The sequence below is a fragment of the Alosa sapidissima genome, chromosome 1 (assembly GCF_018492685.1).
Source record: "Alosa sapidissima isolate fAloSap1 chromosome 1, fAloSap1.pri, whole genome shotgun sequence".
In the NCBI taxonomy this organism is placed as follows: Eukaryota; Metazoa; Chordata; class Actinopteri; order Clupeiformes; family Clupeidae; genus Alosa; species Alosa sapidissima.
In genome coordinates this window covers 27582326-27605689 of record NC_055957.1, presented here as the reverse complement: position 1 = coordinate 27605689, position 23364 = coordinate 27582326, and the positions used below count along the sequence as shown (strand labels likewise).

General features: G+C 41.1%; 1 protein-coding gene across 6 annotated transcripts in view; it reads left to right on the top strand.

Moving 5' to 3' along the window:
• Nucleotides 1-23364, top strand: part of adcyap1r1a (adenylate cyclase activating polypeptide 1a (pituitary) receptor type I) — a 29778-nt gene extending 6414 nt beyond the window's left edge. Inside the window, exons 3-15 of one of the 6 annotated variants that reach the window (XM_042106309.1) lie at nucleotides 1326-1437; nucleotides 8279-8398; nucleotides 9001-9104; nucleotides 9465-9565; nucleotides 9701-9833; nucleotides 11919-12072; nucleotides 12528-12588; nucleotides 12734-12803; nucleotides 13081-13172; nucleotides 14281-14361; nucleotides 15595-15724; nucleotides 17743-17784; nucleotides 19457-23364. In XM_042106309.1, coding sequence (XP_041962243.1) covers nucleotides 1326-1437; nucleotides 8279-8398; nucleotides 9001-9104; nucleotides 9465-9565; nucleotides 9701-9833; nucleotides 11919-12072; nucleotides 12528-12588; nucleotides 12734-12803; nucleotides 13081-13172; nucleotides 14281-14361; nucleotides 15595-15724; nucleotides 17743-17784; nucleotides 19457-19681 — 1425 coding nt within the window. In that variant the 3' untranslated portion in view covers nucleotides 19682-23364. Of the gene's footprint in view, nucleotides 1-1325; nucleotides 1438-8278; nucleotides 8399-9000; nucleotides 9105-9464; nucleotides 9566-9700; nucleotides 9834-11918; nucleotides 12073-12527; nucleotides 12589-12733; nucleotides 12804-13080; nucleotides 13173-14277; nucleotides 14362-15594; nucleotides 15725-17742; nucleotides 17785-19456 lie in introns of all 6 variants that reach the window. The other 5 variants (XM_042106299.1, XM_042106326.1, XM_042106318.1 and 2 more) reach the window with 5 other exon arrangements.

Here is a 23364-nt window from a genome sequence, read left to right as displayed (position 1 = left end):
GCCTACTACCTGCTTTCTGCCCACCTCGTGTTTTGACACCATGATACCGCTTCGTTGTTGGATGGGAATGCCAGGGTTTGCAAAGCTGGGTGGCAGGACCTTGTTGTGTTTGGCATGAATCCAGGACACTCATCTGGCATGACCACTGACCAGCTAAAAGAAATGCATCGTGACTGTGTCACGGTGTTTACGAATGGACCTAATGGGAGTCTGATTAAAGCCTTTGGAGTCATTATCAGTCACAATATAAATCATGTAGCCAAGTTGGAGCGCTGCCTTCATTAACGGCATAGCCCACATGAGAGCACTGAATTCAGTTCAAGTCAGTTCCGGTTCAGCTCTATTTACTCATACTGAGCCATTAATAGAGAGCATTATATCAAAGGGCTTCATATGCTTTGAGACTCAGACCTGCTTAGAGCATGTGCAGAGCCACGGCAGCACTCACAGGGAAATGAATCGTATTTGCACCCTTCATTGGATCAGTCTTGTAGAGTCAAAAATAGATGACAAAGTGCATCTGGAGATAGCCATGTCGGAATAGTAATTGTATTTGCGGTTGTATTTGTATTAACGGTTTGTATTTAAATCCAACTTGCATTTTATTGTGCACCAATCTAATGAGTCATGAAAATTACAAATATGGGGGTGCATTCTATGGAGAAAATAAGAATGGCAGCTGGTGCTCTTGTATCTCAGGAGGACACCCAGACCTGTCTCCATCAGCTCCTCCAAGCATTCGACACCACAGTTTCTTCAGCCTGTTTATTCTCGCCATGAAGTGGCCATGTCATGTCAGACGCTGCCAGACTGCCAGCCTGTCTCTGAGCCGAAGACTCTGATCAGATCCGTGTCTCTGAAGTGCTCACGAGTGAAGCTATCAAGCAGGACAGCGAGGAATTCTGAAAATGATCTTTAAGAAACAACACTGCCTGCCTGACATGTTACAGGGGCAGAGTCCAGCTGTCATCTCATTCTTCCAGGCACCCCACCTTTTGATTTGCTTCAAGTGCTCTTATATGTACCTCTTAACTTTTGGTGTGTCTATAAGGACAGATTATTCCTATACAGTATGTCTTTTATGATAAAGTTTTATACTTTGCTTGTGACTCTGCAAAGGATAAAGGACACGCCTTTGCTTGTTTGTTGGTGTGTGTGTGTGTGTGTGTGTGTGTGTTGTAAAGTGAGAGTGTGGTGTTTGTATTTGCTCCATGAATATTCTGTGACGATGTTAGGGTGTTGTTGCGTTTGTGTGTGTGTGTCCTTTGTGCCTTGGAGGCATCTGAGGAAGAGTGTGTGTCTGTGTGTCTCTGTGTCCTGAACAGGTGCTACCTATGCGCTCCAGTAGCCAGGAGTTCTCCAGCTGCGTCATCAAGCGTGAGGAGGAGAGATGCATGGAGAGGATTGCATTACACGAGGCCCAAGACTATGAATATGGTGAGTGTGAGTTTTGCATGCATATGGGAATCAGATGTATGGACTTGTAGTGTGTGTGTGTGTGTGTGTGTGTGTGTGTGTGTGTGTGGATTTGTGTATGCATACATGAATGAAGGTATGTTTTGGATGTGAGCATGTGTGTGTGTGTGTGTCCAAGAATGGCTAGTGGCATGTGCAGACTACACGATTTCAGCCCAATTTTGCCACGATTCTGTCGTGGACGATACATTTCCAGTGTCGAGCCCGAATATGAAAAGTCAGGAATGGCGCCAAAAGAGGAAACGTCTTGTAAGGTGACATATTCTACGACCCACGATTTCTTGCCTGCAACATTCTACAACTCCAAAACCAAAAGTCTAGCATGTCAGAATTTTTGGGGAATCTCCTACGACTCCTGTGTTGACACTGACATTATGACGACACGCGACGAGAAGGCTACGATAGATAGGCTACATAATCTTGTAATGTGGCCAGTCTTACGACCAAGACGTGGCAATAATTTGTGGTTCTCTGATCATCTAGTCTGACATGGTCAATCGTAAGAGACCATCGTGGAAGACCAAAACATTGCGTAGTCAGGACATACCACTACACACAAAATCAAACTATTCCCCGTTATGAGAATTTGCTTAGAATTGCATAATGAAAATGTCAATAACGTTTATGTTCTCTGGTCATACGCAGTGGAATTGTTTCATCACATCATAGCGTCAATACTCCGTGTCAGACATGCAATCAAAATGCTTGCTACGCCTCAGGCATCCAACGGCCAAGAGGGCACTGCCATCTTTTGCCTTGATTAAATCCTCACTTACATTTGTGCAATGGTAGCGGGCACAGTCATGGATGCATTTGTGTGTCTTATTTCTTATTTGTCAAAGAGTTCAGAGAGCCACGCAGACATATTTGCAATGAGCAGATCGCGTAATCAATACCGTCAGCCAAATGGTGCATTCCCCATGGCTGCGCATTTGCTTGGGGGTCCTAATTGTGCAGCGCTTACAAAAACAGGAAACCAAAAGAGAAGAGTGACACCTGGAAACAATTATTTTCTTCAGGCAGGGGGAGTAGGCAGTGGTTTTCTTTTTTTTTTATTTTAATACACACACAGCTTGAAGGAGGACTCGTAATGCGGCTGGCTCGGATAAATAAACCCAAATAGCCCCCCCATCCTCCTCCCCATCCATCCCCAGCTGGATCTGAGTCACGGGGCAGGCAGGCCGGCCTCAGGGCCTGGCTGCATCGTTTAGACCACTTCTGTGCTTGACGGAGATGCTCTTCCAGCCCATTACTCAAAATAGGCTCTAGAAAGGTCAAGTTCATGCATCTTCTGCAGAACACCACCCGAATGTGCATTATTTTCTCCTACCTGAACACTGTCATCCATTGTCTCTTATGTATGTGTGAGTGTGCGTGTCATGTGTGTGTCTGTGTGTGTGTGTGTGTGTGTGTGTGTGTGTGTACGTTTGGACGCATGCTTGTGTGTGTGTGTGTGTGTGTGCATGTTCATGTCTGTAGTGTACCATTGTCTGTGCGGTCTAGCTGTAGAATGCTATGCGATCCTTTGAACGAACATCAACAAGGGTTAAAAAAGAAATCCTTCACCCAAACAAGTTCCCTTCCTGATTACACAAGAGACTAATGCTATTTAGAGCCAACCCAGACACCCAGTGGTAGGCTGAATGTATTAATTATTCTCTGAAAGCGGCAGAGCCATTTTGACCCCCTAAGCAAAAGGGTCCTCATGTCTCCACCTCCATCTCTATTGATCCCTAGTCCTCCCCTCTCTGCAGATGAGAGCGGTCCAGTGCCACAGACAGGAAATCATTGGGCAATAAAACAGCCACCTTTGCAAAAGCCATGTTAAACAGAGAGATAGATGAGAGATAAAGGGATGTCCAGAATGAGGCTTTTGGAATTAGGTTTTTCTTACACAGTGCAGAAAGAAACATAAAAAAATTAGAAAAGAAAAAGATAACAAACAAATTCATATTCAGATTCAACATAACTGTAAAAACAGCCTCAAAATAAGTACAATGTATATTAAAATTTCACCAAAGATATGTGGAGCTCACATGTTGGAACAGAGGGTCCTTATGGGAAAGATCCCCCAGCCAGCCTTGTCCACCCTGTTCCCAGTCCAGAGCCCAGCTCTGCCAGAGATGGAGAGGCTATGCAGGAGAGGTCCTTTATAATGAGAGCCCTGGCCAAGTGCTCCTCCATTTTGATTAAGTGTGTAACTGTAGAGGCAAATTAAACTATTACCTAAATAAGGGTATACTTATATTACCTTGTCTACATTATACTTTACTCTCCTATTTGTCCATATTATTTATGCTGGTCTCTAGACCTTATTCTTGTTGGACTAATGTTGGACTACTTTTTGCACCTTCACCATGACACTCACTCCCTTGAGCACCTTACCAGTCCCGGCCCTGTCACTACAAGCGTCTTATGCTTGATCACCCTCAAGCACATTGGACTTTTTAATTTAATTTATATAGTATATTGAGTATTTAGTTTTGTTAGTTTTCTTATCTTCTACTGTCTTTATTTTACAGTGGAGTTTAGTTATATGTTTATACTTATACTTATGTTTACCATTTCTGCTGTAAGTGCATGTTGTGTGTGATGTCTGTATGCTACTGAGATCCTTGAATTTCCCCTTGGGGATCAATAAAGTATCTACATCTATCTATCTATCTATCTATCTATCTATCTATCTATCTATCTATCTACATCTATCTATCTATCTATCTATCTATCTATCTATCTATCTACTTTGCCCTCCTATTGCGCTCCCGTCACAAGGTCATTCAGGTTGCCAGTATCCGGTTTAACAAACACTGACTCACTCAAGGACCCACTGATTCACCCCACGAGGGCCGCCGAGTGGAGGGACTTGCCTAAAAGGACTTTGCTAAAGCCAAATAAAAACATAAGATAGAACCTTAAACTTTGTACAATAACACAAGCAGATGTCTGAAGATACAATCATCTACAATAAATAGAGTTCCTCATGTAAAGTTGCATTGATTACTGAATTTTACATGAGGAACTCTATTTATTGTAGATGATTGTATCTTCAGACATCTACTTGTGTTATTGTACAAAGTTTAAGTTTCTATCTTATGTTTTTATTTGGCTTTAGTCACGCCACAAGCTTGCATGCTGTACCTGCAAGGGTTAATGAATCACTGAGTTGACTCCACCCCTCTAGACAGGTGATTTAGATCATGTACCAAGCCTGTGTTTGCAAGTGAATCTGAGGAAGACCGCAAGGTCGAAACGTCATGTGCCAAATGAGAAAATAAACTCAACAAAAGAATACCAAGGAGTGTGCAAACTTTTTTCCTAAAAAACTTGACCCTTTTTGTTCAGCACCTGGGATGTGAACAAAGTCTCCTTGGACATGAATTTAATTCCACTTCCTTTCATTCCAATTCAAATTCAAATTCTTCTTCCTGTGCGGTGGAGGCTGAGCCAATTCAATTCAAATTCCAATTCATGAATTGAAAATTCTGAATTTTGCACAAGCCTGTTGTGTGTGTGTATATATATATATATATATATTTCACAGACAGCATGGAAAGGCTGGTGTGCCCAATGACCACCCTCCCAGAGCACCATCATCTAAATCCGGTAATGCAGCCCGGCTGGCAGACTCCACTGCGCTGTGTGTGGCATGCGATGCCTCGTCCAGCTCGCTCTGGACTCCTCCAACTCTCCTGTCCTCCTCCCTTCTCTCCTCTCCTCTCTCCTCCTCCTCTCCTCTCCTCCTCTCTTCTCTCTCTTCTTTTCTCCTCTAGCCCACTGCCCGTAGCTGCTGGTACTGTGTGGCTGTGCTCGTTTGCCCTTTAAAAAGTAATTGGCTTTGTGTCCGGCCTGCCAGACAGAACAAAAACAGATTAGAGCTCAGGGGGAGGCTGCTCTCCCACCACACAGACATGAGCAATCTACCCATCTACCTATTCTGCACCACCACGCCATGCACTCAGTTAGGGAGTCCGTTGCCTTAGGAGCGAGATGGGGGGGGGGGGGGGCAGACAAACAGACAGACAGATAGCCCGAGACAGACTGCGAGTCAGAAAGAGAGGGAGTTGAGAAGCGTGTGAACAGGAGCCGAGGGTGAGGTGAGAAAGAGTCAGAGTGGAGCGGAGAGCACAACCAGTCACATTTCATGACTGCAACTCATCCCCCCCCCCCCCCCGCCACCCCCACCCCCCGGAACATGGCCAGCACGCGCACGACTGAGGATTTCTCGCTCCACTTCCTGCTTCAACCAGTCCGGGCCTTTAATTGTTGATGTGCACTGTGCATGCTAGTCGATGAAGTAGAACTGCGATTACTCCAGCTGTAATTAAGTATTGAGCGGCCATCTTAGCCTTGCCCTCGTGGCTAACAGGATTATGGCGTGACGCTTCTGTGACTGCTGCTATGTGTGTGATGTGGTCCAGTGCTGCAGGGTTTTTTTTTTTTTTGCTGTCTTTTTCTCCCGTTGAATTTTTTTTGCACGGTTAGCTTTGCTGTGCAAACTCAGCCCAATTTAGCAGTTTGCCCATTGATTCGGCATGAGGGAGAGGAATGGTGTGTGATAATGAGAGGCCCTGATTCGGGACATGTGATTTGCTATATGGACAAGCAGGCAGAGGTGGGCACAAATACATCAAAAACTATTTTGTTACAAATTCCAAATACTGGCTCATGAAATGTAACAAAATAAAATACAAAATACTGATGTGAAAAATGTATTTAATTAAAATACAAGTAATTAGTAATTTGGGAATACAAAAATACCCACACAATAATCATGGTATACTAACAAGGCATATTATTGAAAATGTATCCCCAAGAGACAAGAAATACTATTTTTGATTGGCTGGCAGGGGGCTATTAATTCTGTACATTGGGGCACCTATGAAGTAGATCTGGTAAAAAATGTAATCACCATCCCATATCAATGTAAACAATGATTGAACTGACAAGCAGGCTTCGCAACTGTGGAATCAACTGTAACAAAGCAAACTACCCAACATCATTTTCCGTAACCAATGAAAGTAGTACAACAAATTGAACAGGTCGGCCTCTTTTTAAACTGAACTACATTTCCCTTGTTGTGCTATAAATGCATGCCTACTGGCAACATGGGGGATAAACAGAATAACAACCTATAAGGTGTCCCAATATACGGAATGAATTTACTTCTACTAATTTATTACTCCGGGAGGTCTTTGTCTCATATCAGGACACCTCAGCGAATGTTACTCCTTACATAAATCCTCATGTCAAATCCAAGTTTTAATACTGTCCTGCAGTAAGAATGAACATCAGCTATTAGGTACTCAAGGTCATGGGGTCAAAGGCCGTGGTCCTAATATTCTCCCTCGGTATCTTATCTGTATTGTTTTCAAGTTTTAGTCTTGTAGCACTTAACACACCTGACAATTCAAGCTCCTAGTTACTTTTTTCATTTCTTTCAACTTCCTGACATGTTCTAAGGGGTTCTAAGGGGCTTTACGTTGTCTACAGGGTGACAAAAATTGACATAAACAAACAAATTGGGTTTACACCCCATGTTGTCCTTACAGAAGGGTGATAAAGTTGACCATTTTGGCTCCCACAATTGACTTTTCTTTTCATTTTTTTCAACTTTACAAATGTTCAGAGGGGATCGTAGAGGAAAGTTGGATCTAACACTTTTAAGATGGTCATAATGTGGCATACCACAGCAAGAAAAATGGAAAATGGGTAAACATTTCATGCTTTTCTTCCTAAAAAGTAATGAAATGTTTAGGTCAACTTTACAGTTGAATACAGGGAATTGCCCAAAGGATATCTCCCGGCACCCAGCCTATTCTTAAAACCAGATTCCCCAAGATTCTGGCCTTTGGTTTTATGATAAGCATTGCCTATTGTCATGGTTATAGCTATATTTAATTGAGTGATGACATTTTGGCTTATTTGAGAAGTATTTAAGTAGTTGAAATACTCAAATACAATCTCTCAAAGTATTTTGTTACAACTACATTTGAGTTTTTCCAATCTTGCAAAATACAAATTACAAAATACGCTAAAGTAATTAAATACGTATTTTAAATACATATAATTGAAATACTGCCCATGTCTGCTAGCAGGCATACACACACTCACACACACACACACAAACACACACACACACACACACACACACACACACACACAGATCACATACCCTCACAGCTCACACACCCATGTATAAGATGAGAATGAAATCTCCATAACTCGGTTAATCAGAGTCTGCGTCAAGCACAGCACGCTAGTCAGTCTCTCTCGCCTGGGGCTGCAGAGTCTTCAGTTCAGACTAGTGCACTAAACACGCTACAGTAACATGGCGGCTGCTAAAATGTGTATCGGGGGAAGATGTGTGTGTGTGTGTGTGTATGTGTGTGTGTGTGTGGGGGGGGGGGGGGGGGGGGGGGCTTGCTGAGGGTGTTTTGAGAGGGGACAATGACATGGCCTCAAATGCCAAAAGAACCTCTGAAAAAATGTCGCCAGCGTCTGCCTCCTGCCTGTCATCCATGGCGATGTTGAGTGGAGATGACGGTGGTGGTTAACGTGCCGGGAGCTACAGGGGAAAGTGAAATCCAATTCTGTCATCTGAATGGGATTTGACATTGTGCTGGATGCAATAGACATTTCTGAGATCAGATATTGATCAGCGGGTCCACTCATCTTTATTGGAGTGGGACCATTGAGGATTTTCTGTGTGTGTTTGTGTGTTTGTGTGTGTGTGTGTGTGTGTGTGTGTGTGTGTGTGTGTGTGCATAACAGTGATACTCTGTGATCATTTGACCTCTTGCAGATCTGGGTCCAGGCTGCCCCTGGATGTGGGACAACCTGACATGTTGGCAGGCATCGAAGGTGGGCGATGTAGTGTCAGTCAAATGCCCCGAGCTGTTTGTGGTCATTGCCCAGGATAATGGTGAGTACCCAGGTCTCATTGCTTTGTGGTTAAAGCAACAGTAAGGACTTTTTGAAAAAAAAAATAAAAAATAGCTAAAAGCTGATAGCCTTTCTCTGTAAATGCCAACACCAACAGAGTTGCCACTGATAACAGCTAACTAGCTAGCTTACTAAACAGTGTATGCTTGTAAAAGATTTAAGAACATTGTGCTCTGAAAAGTTCTCTTACATTTTCGCTGGGTACTGGGCCTAGGGCTGATTCATTTAAAACATGTGAGGAAACATTAGTGTGGATGGCTCTGAAAGCAAATGCCATCAAAATGAACTGGATAATGAAAAAAGGTTAAAACCTGCATAATGTGTTTTTGAAATGTAAGGTCAAACTTGTGTCCCATTTGTAATTGCTTTGCAGTTCAAGAAACATATACTGTAGGATGGACATTTGAAAGGCATTTAACAATAACACAAGGTTCAGAATAGTGCCATTCATCTGTGCCATTTTTGGCTGAATCAGCTTTCAGTTTGTGATTGTTTTTCACAATTCAGTTGTTTCGATACAAACTGAAAAATGGGTGAAGGATGTTGTCATAATAGTTACCATGCCTGGTGGTGTGTTTGCAGAGTTGGGGGAGATCACTCGTAACTGCACAGAGTATGGCTGGTCAGAGCCATTCCCTCATTATGTGGATGCCTGCATTTTTGACGACAACGCCACCAAACCAACGGTACAAGCTCTCCACAAATCCTCAAGGGATTCAGCAATGTTTTAGTTACTCAAAGATACAATATCCATTCAGTAAAAAATAAAAACAAAATATAAATCAAGATATATAAAACTCATTTTAGCAAACATGCCACCAAACATATACACAATGTCATTAAAAATATGTGATGGAAATGCTTTAGGTCTTGTAATTACTTTGTTTTTCATGTAATTGTCTCTCCTCTTGAAAGGACAATACAAATCTGTCAAAGCCACAAATATATGTGGCTAGTTATTGTGCCAATTGTATATGTGTTTGTAAAAGGTGTTTCTCACTTTCTGATACGCCATTTTCTTCCATGTTTTTCCACGCAATTCTCAGCATCCTGAATTTTATAAATCTGTGAAAGCGCTCTACACGGTTGGTTACAGCACCTCCCTGGTGTCCCTCACCACTGCCATGGTCATTCTCTGCAGGTTTAGGTGAGTACCAGGGTCCTATAGAGTCTATTCCCCTTTCTCTCTCTCTGTCTCTCTCTTTCTTTTTGTTAGTGTGACTGGAGAAAGATGCATATTAAAAACAAAAGCCTCACAGTTTTTATTTTGTGTTCCCAACAGGAAGCTTCACTGCACCAGGAATTTCATCCACATGAACCTCTTTGTGTCTTTCATCCTGAGGGCTATCTCAGTGTTCATCAAAGACGGAGTGCTTTACGCAGAGGAGGATAGCAACCACTGCTTTGTACACACCGTACGTCTCTTTCTCCTGTCTGCGTTTCTTTAAATGGTGCATTAAAACTGTGAAGAGCAATATAGTCAGCAATACAGTCAGAAGATGGAGACACTAGTGATGGTCAAGATGTTAAATCAGAGCCAGACCGCCCTACAGTATACGTGCAGTACAGTAAAGTGCAAACGTTGCGTAGGGCCCCTGCAAATGAAGCAGAACTATCAGGGCATGAGAAGAGAAAAAACTCGAGTGAACTGCGGGAACAGCGGTTTGGTAAACTTGTTTTCCTCTTCAGGTTTAGTGTCAACAAATAATAATAGCTGATCTGCTGACTTGCATCTCTCATGTCTCTAACATAGGCAATGAAATTAAGTTAAATCATTGTTGGTGTTTAATGGCATCATATGAGTAACAGGCTACGCAACTATTGGCAAACTTTTACATCTGAAAATAGCCTAGTTCCTTCTAGCTATCCAGTTAGCTCACGTTATGTTTGCTTGTCATTTGTGCATGCAGTGCTCACCAGAAATTAACTTTGCATGACACTCCTGCGATCCAAGAAAGGTTCTCTTTGGTTTTTCAACATTAATTTTAGCTAATCAAATAGCAAACATCATGACTCATATCCTTATGCACACACAAATAATACAGACACAGACACAAATTACTCTCCTTAAAGTGAAAACCACCTAATTAGACTTATGCACCACCAATACAATGTAATTGTGACATTAAAACGTAAGAACATCAATATGCAATTCTCAAATGAAAAATTATTTTAGGCTACTTGTAATTATGAACTCCAGACACAAATTACTCTCCTTAAAGTGAAAACTACCTAATTAGACTTATGCACCACCAATACAATGTAATTGTGACATTAAAAAGTAAGAACATCAATATGCAATACTCAAATGAAAAAATATTTTAGGCTACTTGTAATTATGAACTCCAAAATATATGAACTCCAATGCATATGAATACAATATTATAAAATATATATAAAATAGGCTATCTATATAGGATGGCTAGTGATGTTGAATGATCAGGCATTGACAATATTCAATATTACTGGTAGGGTATGACTGATAAGGTGGTATGTAAATAATAGTAGAGGAGCATGATATTGTCTCGTCTTGACATCAAAACTGGCTATCCAGGGCAGTTACATTTATAGTCTCAAAGTCTCATAGGGGACAAGCAGCTGCCGAAGCAGCCAACGTTTTTATGTCTTCGTCTGGGAAGGAGGGTGCCAAAGATAATAGATACATGAGACTCTCACACATGTTATCACACATTCTCCCCACCCATCTATCTATGCATCCATCCATGAGAAGACAAAGCCTTATATGCATCCAGTGTTCTTAGATTTAGACTGAAAGCCAAGGCCTAAAAAATCCATTCCTTTCAGCCCTCTAAACTAGCCAATGACAGCCCTCTACCTTTGTCCTCTCGTGTCTCTGACAAACAGTGGTAATTATGGAGTGGCGTTGAGTTCACCCAGCTATGGAAATATGCCATTAGCAGCAGAATTAGCATATCAATACCTGCTCCGCTCTGCACAGGTTCATTATGGCCCAGCTCAAGGTCCTACCGAGCCATCAACAAGCTCATCAGTAGGCGCCCTAATGACATCACCACTCCCCAAATTGGATCAGTGAATAATTGATCAGCCTCACAAGAGATTATGTCGTTGGCCATCGGAGGGTTTAGCAGCAGAAGCACACAGAGGGGATGGGGATGAGCGGGTGTCGAGAAAATGCTTAAGTGATGCAGAGCTGATATGTTAGTTTTATTGGTGAAACACTGATGGAGTTGAGATTTTACTTTCATTTTTGAAACATTTTTGCCCAAGGTAGTGTCCTCTTTTATTCAGGCAATCAGGAAAGTCCAGCACTATGTTGTCCTCAGTCCATGCTGAGAAGGAATTTATATTTGCAAATACAATATTGTACGATAATTGTTCCTCCCGCTGGAGACGCTTTATGAGATATGTAACATGTCAAGAGTTCATTTGAAGGAATTTCAATGAATTTGAAAATTCATAAGTAAATTCAGATTTGTTTGTGATTTTAGTTTTTGTCCTTGATCTCCTGCTGGGCATAGGTGGCCTGTAAAGCGGTCATGGTGTTTTTCCACTACTGCGTGATGTCCAACTACTTCTGGCTCTTCATAGAGGGCCTCTACCTCTTCACTCTACTGGTGGAAACCTTTTTCCCCGAAAGGAGATACTTCTACTGGTACACCATCATAGGCTGGGGTGAGTATAGCTACACTTTTTATTTTAAGTTTAAATGTACTGCTCTCTGAATGTGCTACGATGGATCACTCAGACAATACTGGTGAAATGTATTAATGTCATGTCTGGTTTCTTGACTGGGGATTATGTCTTGTCTTATTGTATGCCTTACCAAATAGAAATTTAACTGGGGATTTTAAGAATCCGAGTGCAATTTAGTCCGGTTCTTGGCTGAACTAAGATCTCGGTGATAATCTCCACTTTCAATGCCATTGCAAGAGGATTTCTTAAGACATTAACTAGATCTTCTACATTATATAATGATGTCTTTATGTAACATTAAACGCTGATGAGAAAGATACCTCTATCCCTGGACAAACATATAATTCTGCTCGCAGACGCTCTCCTACCGTGACCTCGATGAAATGTTAATTGTGTTTGTGTGTTTGTTTGTGTGTTTGTATGTTTTCTCCCAGGCACACCTACAATTTGTGTGACCATCTGGGCTGTTCTGAGGCTGCACTTTGATGATTCGGGGTATGTGTGGAGCCAAAGCATTAATTACATCACCACAGAGCCACGTTCCTATGCACAGTATCGCACGTTGGAAATCTTTCAAATGGAATTGTAATCAAATCTCGTCTTATAAAAGCCCCCCTCTGTTTCCATCAAACTCCCGTAGGTGCTGGGATATGAATGACAACACTGCTCTCTGGTGGGTTATTAAAGGACCAGTCGTGGCTTCGATCATGGTGAGGGAATTAAACGCTTGGTTCTACATCCACACCCATGCACCACTCTTCTCCTTCAGCACAAGTGTGTAAGGATGGCAAATTGATGATGGCCACAGACATGCACACATTTTAGTGCCTCATTGTTAAAGATAGAAGAATATTTTGCTGTGGTTTTAATACCCTATCCCCATGCAAATCCGTGATCAGCTTTGACGTAACTGATTGGACTTGAATGACATGAAAGGCATGTGTAAGTAATCCACAAAATGGCTTCTCCTGCATTTGTTTCACACAGATCAACTTTGTGCTCTTCATCGGCATTATCATCATCCTGGTGCAGAAGCTGCAGTCCCCCGACATTGGAGGAAACGAGTCCAGCATTTACCTGTGAGTCTCGCATCGCCATGGAAACAGCATGCCATGCACGTATATGCTAATCGGGATGCAGGGGCTGATGCTGCGCTCTGATTGGGTGACATTTTCCAACTGATCTCAGAGCTGACAAAGGTGCAGTTTTATTAGCAACTTGAGGCGGAGTTGCCATGCGCAGGTCACTGGTTTGCTTATTTTGTTTGTAGGAGAGATCTTTTATTAAGGAGCAGGATGTTCATCTGTGTTCCTCTAAATGCTTGCTGCTCTGATTGTGTTGTCATCTGTCCTTCTTTGGTGCTGATTGGTTGAGATGTGGTGCTGTTTGATTTTCATTGGCTCATACGAGGACAGACAGAGTGTTGAGTCATTGATAGCAACCATTCTAAGGTATTTGGTTGCTATGCATTTATCATGAATGCTTCTCTCATGTAGTGGGAAATTGGAATTTGGAGGTTGTTTTTAGAGGTTATATGATGTTATGTTTGCTTGTTGATTTCCCCTGCTTCTTTGTAGATTCGTCAGATGACGTCAGATTGCACCTCACTGACTTTCTTGGTCTGCCAAAATCCTAATGTGTTGGTACAGTGGTCTAGATGTATGACCATTTGAGGGATGACTCAAAATGCTGGTGTCATACCAGTGATAACTCAGCAACTTCTCAGGAATTAACATTTATGTCCGACTGTTTGTCCATTTGTGTGTCTATGTTCATTTGTCCATATGTAGATGTGTCATTGTGTGTGTTCTGTCATAGTTAATTCAATTTCGCCACTCCCTAACCAACAAAACTGTTAGTGCTGGGACTAACTGCTCAGGCAAATATAGAACCTCAGATAGATAGAGCCCTAGCTGGGTGTGGACAGCTGTGTGTAGGGGTGTGTGTGTGTGTGTGTGTGTGTGTGTCTGTGTGTGTGTGTGTGCAAGTGTGTGTATGTGTGCGAGTGTGTGTGTGTGCATGTAATTATGTGTGTGCCTGTGCGCAAGCATGTGTGTGTGTGTGTGTGTGTGTGTGTGTGTGTGTGTGTCTGTTTGGTGTGAGTTTGGAGAGTGTGTGTCTGAATGTCTGTTCTGTCCCTAAGATGTGTTGTCTTCTGTTGTGTTGTGTCTTTGTCATGTTTAGCAGCTGTGCACAGAAATGCTTCAGTGAGCCCACACAGGCTGTCCAGCATTCGTGCAGGATGTCAGAACTTTCCACCATCACTCTGTAAGTGTGTGTGTGTGTCTCTGTGTGTGTCTCTGTGTGTGTGTGTGTGTGTGTGTGTGTGTGTGTGTGTGTGTGTGTGTGTGTGTGTGTGTGTGTGTGTTTGCGTGTGAAAGAGAGAGACACACAGAGATTGCTTGTTTATGTGTGTGCATTTGTGTGTATGTGTTTCAGTGTGGTGTGCATGTTTGTTTGTACATGTGTGTGGTGTGTGTGTTCAGTCTGTCACATATGTGTTTCTGTGTGAGGTGGTAGTTTTGTTTTTTGTGAGGATTTGTAAGTGCCGTAACGGAGTGTAATTAGATACTAACACTATACACTGTGTGATATGTAGAGGGATCACCTTGTTAAGCCGAGACCATCTTCTTAATTTTTTCTGTGTACAGTGTGTGTGTGTGTATGTGTGTGTTAATAGCCAGGCCATTTTAATTAAATGAAACATATTTTCACATTAGTTATGCTGTCATTGTCTTTTTTTATTATTTTTTAATGCTTGAAGTTGAAGTGGTACTGTATTGTCAGTGAGGTTGAGAACTGGCTTGTTTGTGATGGCTGCAGCCAAACAAGTTCAGATGGAAACCCGCCAGGGCAGTGTTTGTGGCCTAGGCTAGGCGAAACCTCATTAACATTTTTCTCATATTGTGCTGAGAATAGATCTTGATTGTGATTGTGGTTGCCTAAGCTTATGCCTCATTGCCTCTGCATGGAGTTTTAAATTAACGCTGTGCCTTGTTTGGCCTGGTATGGCTAGTTTCATTGTGTCTTCATTTGCATAATCATAACAGTGTTTCCTGGGTGGTTGTGATAGAAGCAAGTGTTTCAAGACTGTTACTTTGTCATAGAAAACGTACTGCATTTGTTCAGTTCTGTAGTGCTGTGTAAACAGTTCATTCTCCTTGGATCTGCTGTTTCCCTGAGAGGCTTAGGAAGTTGATATATATCAACTTCCTAATATATATATATATATATATATACAGATCCTCTCCCCAGGTCATGCACTGGCCTGTTTAGCAAACTCAACTCGTGTTTGCACACAGCTTGGTCTTGGTGGACCAAGACTGTGCAAACGTTCCTGTGAAGTTGTGGTCTTGTGTTCATCCTCAGGTATATGGGCTGACATTGTTTTTGTATTTGTTGTGTGTGTTGGTGTGTCTGAACGCTTGCGTGTGTGTGTGGGTATACATGCATATCTGTGTGTCCGTATACTCGTGTGTGTGTGTGTGTGTGTGTGTATAGGAGGCTTGCCCGTTCCACTCTCCTGCTCATCCCTCTGTTTGGAATCCACTACACAGTGTTTGCCTTCTCCCCGGAGAAAGTCAGCCAGCGGGAGCGCCTGGTCTTTGAGCTCGGCCTTGGCTCCTTCCAGGTGAGACACGTTCCCATATAGCCTACACAATCCCGCCCCCAGGTTAACAAGAGTTCAACTCTTCCTCGTACTCAAACTGGGATTCCCCACCTTAAACACTGAAAACATCTACAGTACATATACTCTCATGTTTCTCCACATAACACTGTGCCTGTGCTCCAAAAATATAACACTGTAGCTATTTTAAACCAAATATTGGGAAATTACAAAATTAATGTTTTCCAAAACAGAGCATAAAACCTCTGGTTTATTTTGAGCATGTTTTTCTTCTTGATTACTTTAAATTACATTTTTAACCCGCAACGGGAGACTCTTCCTTCAGAGGATAGACTAATTGGTCTTACACAAGGACAACAAAGTTTTAGATTAATAATTTCCCACTACCCTGGGAAGGAAATGCACGCTTGAACAGCAGAACACTCCCTGGGAATTTGTCCAAGAGTAGAAACCACAGCACCAGCGACCCAGAAATGAGTGTAATTACAGATAAGAAAGAGCTCAAACACCTCAAATCATTTGGTATTGAGCTAGGCATTGAACCCAAGGCCCAGGGCAGCACACTTATTCCGACTGACACCCTTCATGTCTTTGAGCCCGTTTCTATTGTGATCATGTTATGGTGCATTTACGTTTAAATGTTTCGGTAAAGTCGTTTTTATGACCTGAATGTAACATGACCAGGGTAGGAATTTCACGGCGGCCATGGCCGTCGTAGCCCCTTGCGTTGGCCGTGAGGCCCCTTTGAAAATCAGAGGTTTACAGGCCACGGTGGCCTTGGTGCCCCCTTCTTTCAATATTCTGCTTTGCGTCCTACTAATAGCAATTTTATTTAGCCTGTGGCCTGTCAAAATAATCTTAGCATTCACAGCGCAAATTTATTTAGTATTTTACGCAGTGGAGTGTGACAGCGCAAGAAAGAAATTGCGTCCAAATTCACCCATTCTCAGTTGAACTACTCGCGAAGTAGCCTATTCATCACACAGACATCACAAGTATCACATGAAAGAGCTTTTTCTCAGCTTTTAAACGATGTTAGCCGATAATTGCTGTGTTGAACGGTTCGCGAGAAAAGTAAATAATATAATTAAATGTAATCATACATTCTACTGAAGGTTTTGCGTCCCATGATCTCCCTAGCCATTCATCTCGGTGGAATACTTTACGAACCCTTCTTTTAACACATGACAAACCATATATCAGAATAAACAGGAGACCTTACCGAACACAAAGGTGTAAAGCAGTCCCCTGTACAGTTAGCCGTTCCAGAGTAATCCAGTTTTGAATTTGCAGTAAAGTTCGACATACATGGATGTCTCCAAATTTGGGCTTTAAGTTTTACAATGTGTTTAAATTGTTCCACATGATTTCATAACGGGCCAAATACAAAATAAATGTTACAAATATCGCCTAGATATTGGTAAATCAGAGTACAGCTGACTAAGAATTTGTGAAAGTAGCCTTAATGATCACAAAATGCTAAGCATGCATCTAGGCTATTTGAGTTTCTTAAAGCTGAGCTGTGATTAAATTGTTCAATACATGATTTCATAACAGGCCAAATATAAAATAAATGTTATATATAGCCTAGATAGTCAGATGATTTACAGTTCTATGTAATATGTTTTTGGAATGTTTCATACAGTGATGCAGGTCTACTACAGTGAATAGGCTAAACTTTGATCATTTTTATAGCCTACTACTGTATAGTTAACTTTGGCCTTGGTGCCCTGACATGTGGCCTTTGTGCCCCCCACCAAATATGCCCAACTGAAGACCAAGTGGCCTTGCCCCCAGAATGGTGAAATTCCAAGCCTGAACATGACACACGATAACTAACCGGAATAACATGTTTGTGCACATTATACATGTTTCTTTGTTTCAGGCACTGGATTTTTATTTCAGGGTCTTCTAAATTGTTAGCAAAAGATAGAAAAAACATTAACATCCACATAAAAAATACTGATTGCAGCTTTCATCTACCCTGAAGACCTAAGAGACTTCTGTGTTTCCTTTTCCAGGGATTCGTTGTGGCTGTTCTCTACTGTTTCCTGAACGGAGAGGTAAGCTGGGTTATTATTGCTCCGGGCAAATTGTGGTCAATGAAGTGCACTAAAAAACCATATGGACTCTCTCAGCAGCAGCAAAGAACCTGGAACTGTGGGCCTGCATCCCGCAGCTAAGCTGAGACATTTAGTGCGGCCATTTCAGCGTAGCTCAGGACAACATGTCGAATGCAGAGTACACTTGGAAAATCTGCTGACTATTTGTTGAGATGGATAAATGTAGGTAACAAAAAAGGTGATGAGTTAAGATGAGACAGCAGTTCAGGAGCCCATGAGGTAGTTCATTTTTCACTCAGCTCATGTCAATATTTGGAGAAATCACAAAACATCAATAGTGTGTTATTAACTAGTTAAAAACTAAACGGTTACACTTTACTTGACAGTATGACACGTAGAGTGACACGTTTGTGACATGTTTATGACTTTCTGTTTCTTTCTGTTATGAAGTGACATTCGGTTTTTGTCATAACAAGTTAGGGTTAGGGTTAGAGGTTAGGATTAGGGTTAGGGTTAGGGTTCATGTGTCATGACAGTGTCATATGTTCATGACAGAGTCATGTCACTCTTATGTTGATACTGTCAAGTAAAGTGTTACCCTAAACTAATGGATGTGTTATGAAGCTGCATTATATATCAGAAAGTCATTACACCTTTCAGTTCTATTGGCTGTGGTCTTGTTTGTTCTGATCATTGGCTGATACAGTATTTTATTGTAAATCTAATCTTTTTACACTACTTTGTATGTATATTTAATTGAGTAAACCCTTTTAATGGCAACATGTAGAACCATATGGGCTCTTAGAAGCAGATATCTTAGTGCTGTGAACCTGCAACCAGGCTGTTATATTACTTTCAGCTAAGATCATGCTTTACAATCCCCTGATTGTTTATAAATTAAGATCCAAACAAATATGTACTTTCCATAATTCCTTGAATTTTTCACATAATTCTTCAGTGAATGGTGTACAGTTATATCCAGGTAACCTAAAACACAGTATACATCAGTTTTTCATAACTGCTTTTCTTATACTTATCTCACAGGTAGATAAGGTTGTGTCAGAGTGTGTGAAGTTATAAGGACAGCAGTAAAGGAGGAAACCGTAGGATACACTTTTGGCCCAGTAGATGGCAGCGTTGTACAAGTGTGTTGGTTGGCATACTGTCATAAAGTAACAACCACCAGAAATAGACAGTAAAGTAAAGTTTACATTACTCTAAATGATCATTTTTACCATTTGATAACTGCTGTACTTTAAATAAGTCATTCATAACCATAAAGAGACAACTCAATGCAATTGACATTCATTGATTTATCAATTGAAGATGCTTCAAACTATGGGTCCAGAACACCAGTGCCCTGTCTTGCAGTATATCAAACGTCTTGAAGAATATATTCTTGAAGAAATTGTTCTTGGAGAAATAAATTCTTGAAAGAAATGTTACGACTGAATTGTTTTATACTGCATTGTGTATAATTTTATCCTAAAACGTTATTGTATATTGGTGTATTAAACAGCAGAATTCTCCTAATTCTTTTTCACAAACTAAAGTCTATTGGTTCTGTGTTTGTGCTTTTGAAGAATGTGAGAGACAAAAGGATGGGCTGTGTAATGGAGGGATGAGTCGAGCACCTCTTCAGCGAAGTACATTAAAAAATGACCTCTTCAAGTTTCTCCCTCAAGGTGCAATCGGAGATGAAGAGGAAGTGGCGAAGCTGGACGGTGAACCGGTACTTTGCTGTGGACCTGAAGCAGCAGCGTCACCCGTCCCTAGCGAGCAGTGGGGTGAACGGGGGCACTCAGCTGTCCATCCTCAGCAAGAGCAGCTCGCAGATCCGCATGTCCAGCCCGCAGGCGGAGAATGCCAATCTCAACCTGCCCACCTGAGTGTCTGAGCGGCCCAAGCCCCGCCCTGACCGTAACAATTAACAACAACACACACACACACACACATCAGCAGACACACATGCACACACCTGAAGACACAAACATGCACACACACAGACACACACACACACACACACACACACACACACACACACACTGTGACAGACAGACATATAAACTTCTCCCGCCAATGCCGAAAGGTCCACTCCCTTTTGTCCCTATACACTATTCCAAATACAACAGGCACAAGAGGCTGCCATGTTTGCTCTTTGCAGACTGAATCTATTTAAAGAGGAAACAAACAAACAAAAAATGCATAACACTGAAAAGCAGATGGCATGGCTGTCTTGATGAGAAAGGCAGGTAGAAACAGGTGCGGATAAAATCTGATATGTCTTAAATAGTGCCATACAATACAATTTAATACAAACTGCTAAGAAAGTGAGACATTAGTTTGCCACGTTGAAAAGAGTCAAGTTTGCGTGCCACTCCATGTACAGACAGTAAACATGGATATATTATATAAAGAAGGAATATAGATGACCCATCACTTCAACTAATATGTTAATTGAGAGCCAATATTGGTGTACTAAACAAGGATAACAGGAATTTAAATGGACATGAAGAGTAAATTATAAAACGTTTACAAATATTAGCTGATATTTACTTCACTAATTTCAAAATGTAACTGGGATAGAAGGAATTACCTCAAAAGGTCCTCTCTCTTCTTTGTTCCCATGACATAGGAAATCTATGCGAACTAGATTAGTAGTCTTATTTACAACTACAGGCTACATGTGTACCAAATATTGCAGCATGTATGAAACTAAAATATTGAGTTGAGGAGGGTAAAATATTGTTGACATAAATAGTGTAAGGTGTATGTACTTGTAAGAAGTGCCAAAATATGATAATTTTAATAATCCTTCATTCTGCAAAACATAGTATCTATGGCAACATAGACGAAGGAAAACTGAAGAATCTTAGCCTTGCTTGTATAAATGCCTATGTGACAGATTAAATGTTTCATCTTTTTAGGGAGGTTGTAAAATTTATTTTTCTTACAATCAGCCATAAGTACAGAGTATGTCAAAAAAATATGAAAGCTCAAGGATGAGTGCTTAATTGTACGTGTAACTCTTGTTGTTGTGCTTTGGATATATAATTTTCTTTTCTATTTTCGTATCATGACGTTAGTAATTTTTTGTGATGAAACTGTCAAATTAATTGGGGTGGGATGGGAGGGGTAAAGCACTACTGGAGTCCAAATCTGTAGAGTTCATTTGCGATACAGAAGAAAATGTGTTTTTTTTTAATGATATTCCGATAAAAGTACAGTAGAAAACCTTTGACATGGTCAGAATAGAGTATAGCCTCTTACATTGTGAGCTAAAGTCAGTGACTTTGTGACTTGTATGAATATATTATAGTGTTCTTTCTCAGAAGTCTTGCGTAAAAAGTTAATTGTTCAGCTGAGACGCAATGAAATCACTCAGATCTTTGGCACAGCGTGTTCTGAAGAACATGCTATGGTGACAGTCTGTACGTAGATGTCAGTACTGGTCTTCTGTACCCCTGAGGCTACATCCCCAGGGGCATCAGAGGGCAATGAGGGGGCCTTAGAAACCTAAATCAGAGTTCTTTAATGCAGAATTGTAACCTCCCTGCTGTGAATCGCTCCTTTGATAACTACAAATACATATCTGATGGATATATATATATATATATATATATATATATATATATATATATATATGGAAATATTGACCCACTATGACATTGAATTGTCCCCATTCCTCGGTAAGGATGGTCTGCTCATTTTTTTATTCACGCTTCCAAAGTGCCTGTTGGGCAGAGTGACTCTAACTATGATCTGTCTAGTTTAAAAGACCTCACAAATTTAATTTCTTTTCCATGGTAAACTGAAGAGGATATACGAGTATACACATTCTTTAATAGCTATTTATCAATTGTAATAGCATATTTGCCTTTATAGAGTATTTTAGATCATGGTGTGAGTATAATTTATGGAATGCAAGACACAACGATACGACCACTATGTATCCGTTTGATATACTGATACATTCTTCTCTATGTGCCAATGTGACAAAATATTCTCTAAATCATTTAAAACTTTTTTTTTGACTTCTAGAACTTTTTTCCCTCATATTTTGCATTGAGGATAGTACACATTTTATCAAGTACTGGATGTGACAAGCCACTTCTCGACCCTTTATGACCAAGCCAGTTTGATATTGAGATAACCCTCATACCAAAACATGTTTTCTCAACAGTTCCTGACAATCCTGACTGTCCTGAATCCTGAATGTTTTACTTTTGTAGTCACCTATGGGCAGATGGCTGAGAGAGTATAAGCTAATGGAATGTGATGTAATTCATTGCTATTATGTACAGAGTAAAACATGTTTTTTTCTTATCTATGAAGCTACTGGACCTCAGTGTAAATTATATAGTTGCAATATATTTATTTGTTTAGAAAGGGTTTTTCTCATGCGTTAGTGATGTTAATTAACTTGCATACTTCATCATTACTTGGTTTGCTCATAGAAGACACAGCAATGTTATGACAAATGATGTCAGAACTTAATGTGTGTGTATAAAACTGTAGCACAGCAGTGTTATCCAGATGTGAAACTGAAAAACAAATTGATGTGCGATATGTATTTGCTTTCATTGCAGCTCTTACTCAATAGGTGGCGCTAGAGAGGCGTGCATGTGTGATTGGCCTGTATCAATGATAAAGGCTCATTTCATGCCACTGTTCATGCCACTGAAGGATTTTAGAATTCCTCTTTAGTATTCGTACAGTCAGTATTTTAAGGAAGTAATATATGTCTATGTGTATGGGTTCTCTTGCATTTCAAATGGTTTTTAATCAATGAAACTAGTGAAAACACAGCTCTGTCATTGTACAAATGGGGAGAACGGTTGGAATGTGTGAACTGGGTGTGGCTGCATTCAACCCTTGGATGTAATTGAAAGCAATTGCATAAAGAGACAGTTCAAAACATATATGGTATAAGGTATCAAAACAAGTGTGAGTTGGGGGGGTGGGGGGGGTGGGGGTTACCAACGATGGCTGTCTATAGATGTTGTGTGCCTGCATGACAAGAAAAAAATATTAAAAACAAGATCAATTTCTGCTGCTTTACATGTTCTATACACCAGCCGTCCGTCTGAGTCTGCGCACTCGGATGAAAAACGACCATGTCTCAAAGCTGTTACAAACGAGTATCTAGACGAGCTGTTGATCTGTGCTTGTGTTCATGTCTGCTTGCCACTAGACGGTGTTGTGTTTTACTTTGTACTTTTACCCGTGTTCCTCGTGGACAGGAGACGGAAATGTGAAGATGTGGTTTCTGACTCTCTGGAGACCCCGGTACCAGAACCGTTCGGCTGAAGGAAACTGGATGCCAGTGGAGAGCCGTTTTTTGGCTCCTGGGCACTTGTCAATGGGCCACACTGTGTCCTGTGACTGTGCCAAAGACTCTGGGCAAGCGGCAGCCTGTGCCATACTGTAGATGATTATCATCTGAATACTGAATGTAACAACTTGAAGAGGAGATGTACTGTAACTATAGCTACGCTGCTCTCTGCGCCTGCCATCATTTTGCTTTATTGTACCAGCGATGTCTTTGTTTGGTGTATAAATATTCTCTTTTGTATATGA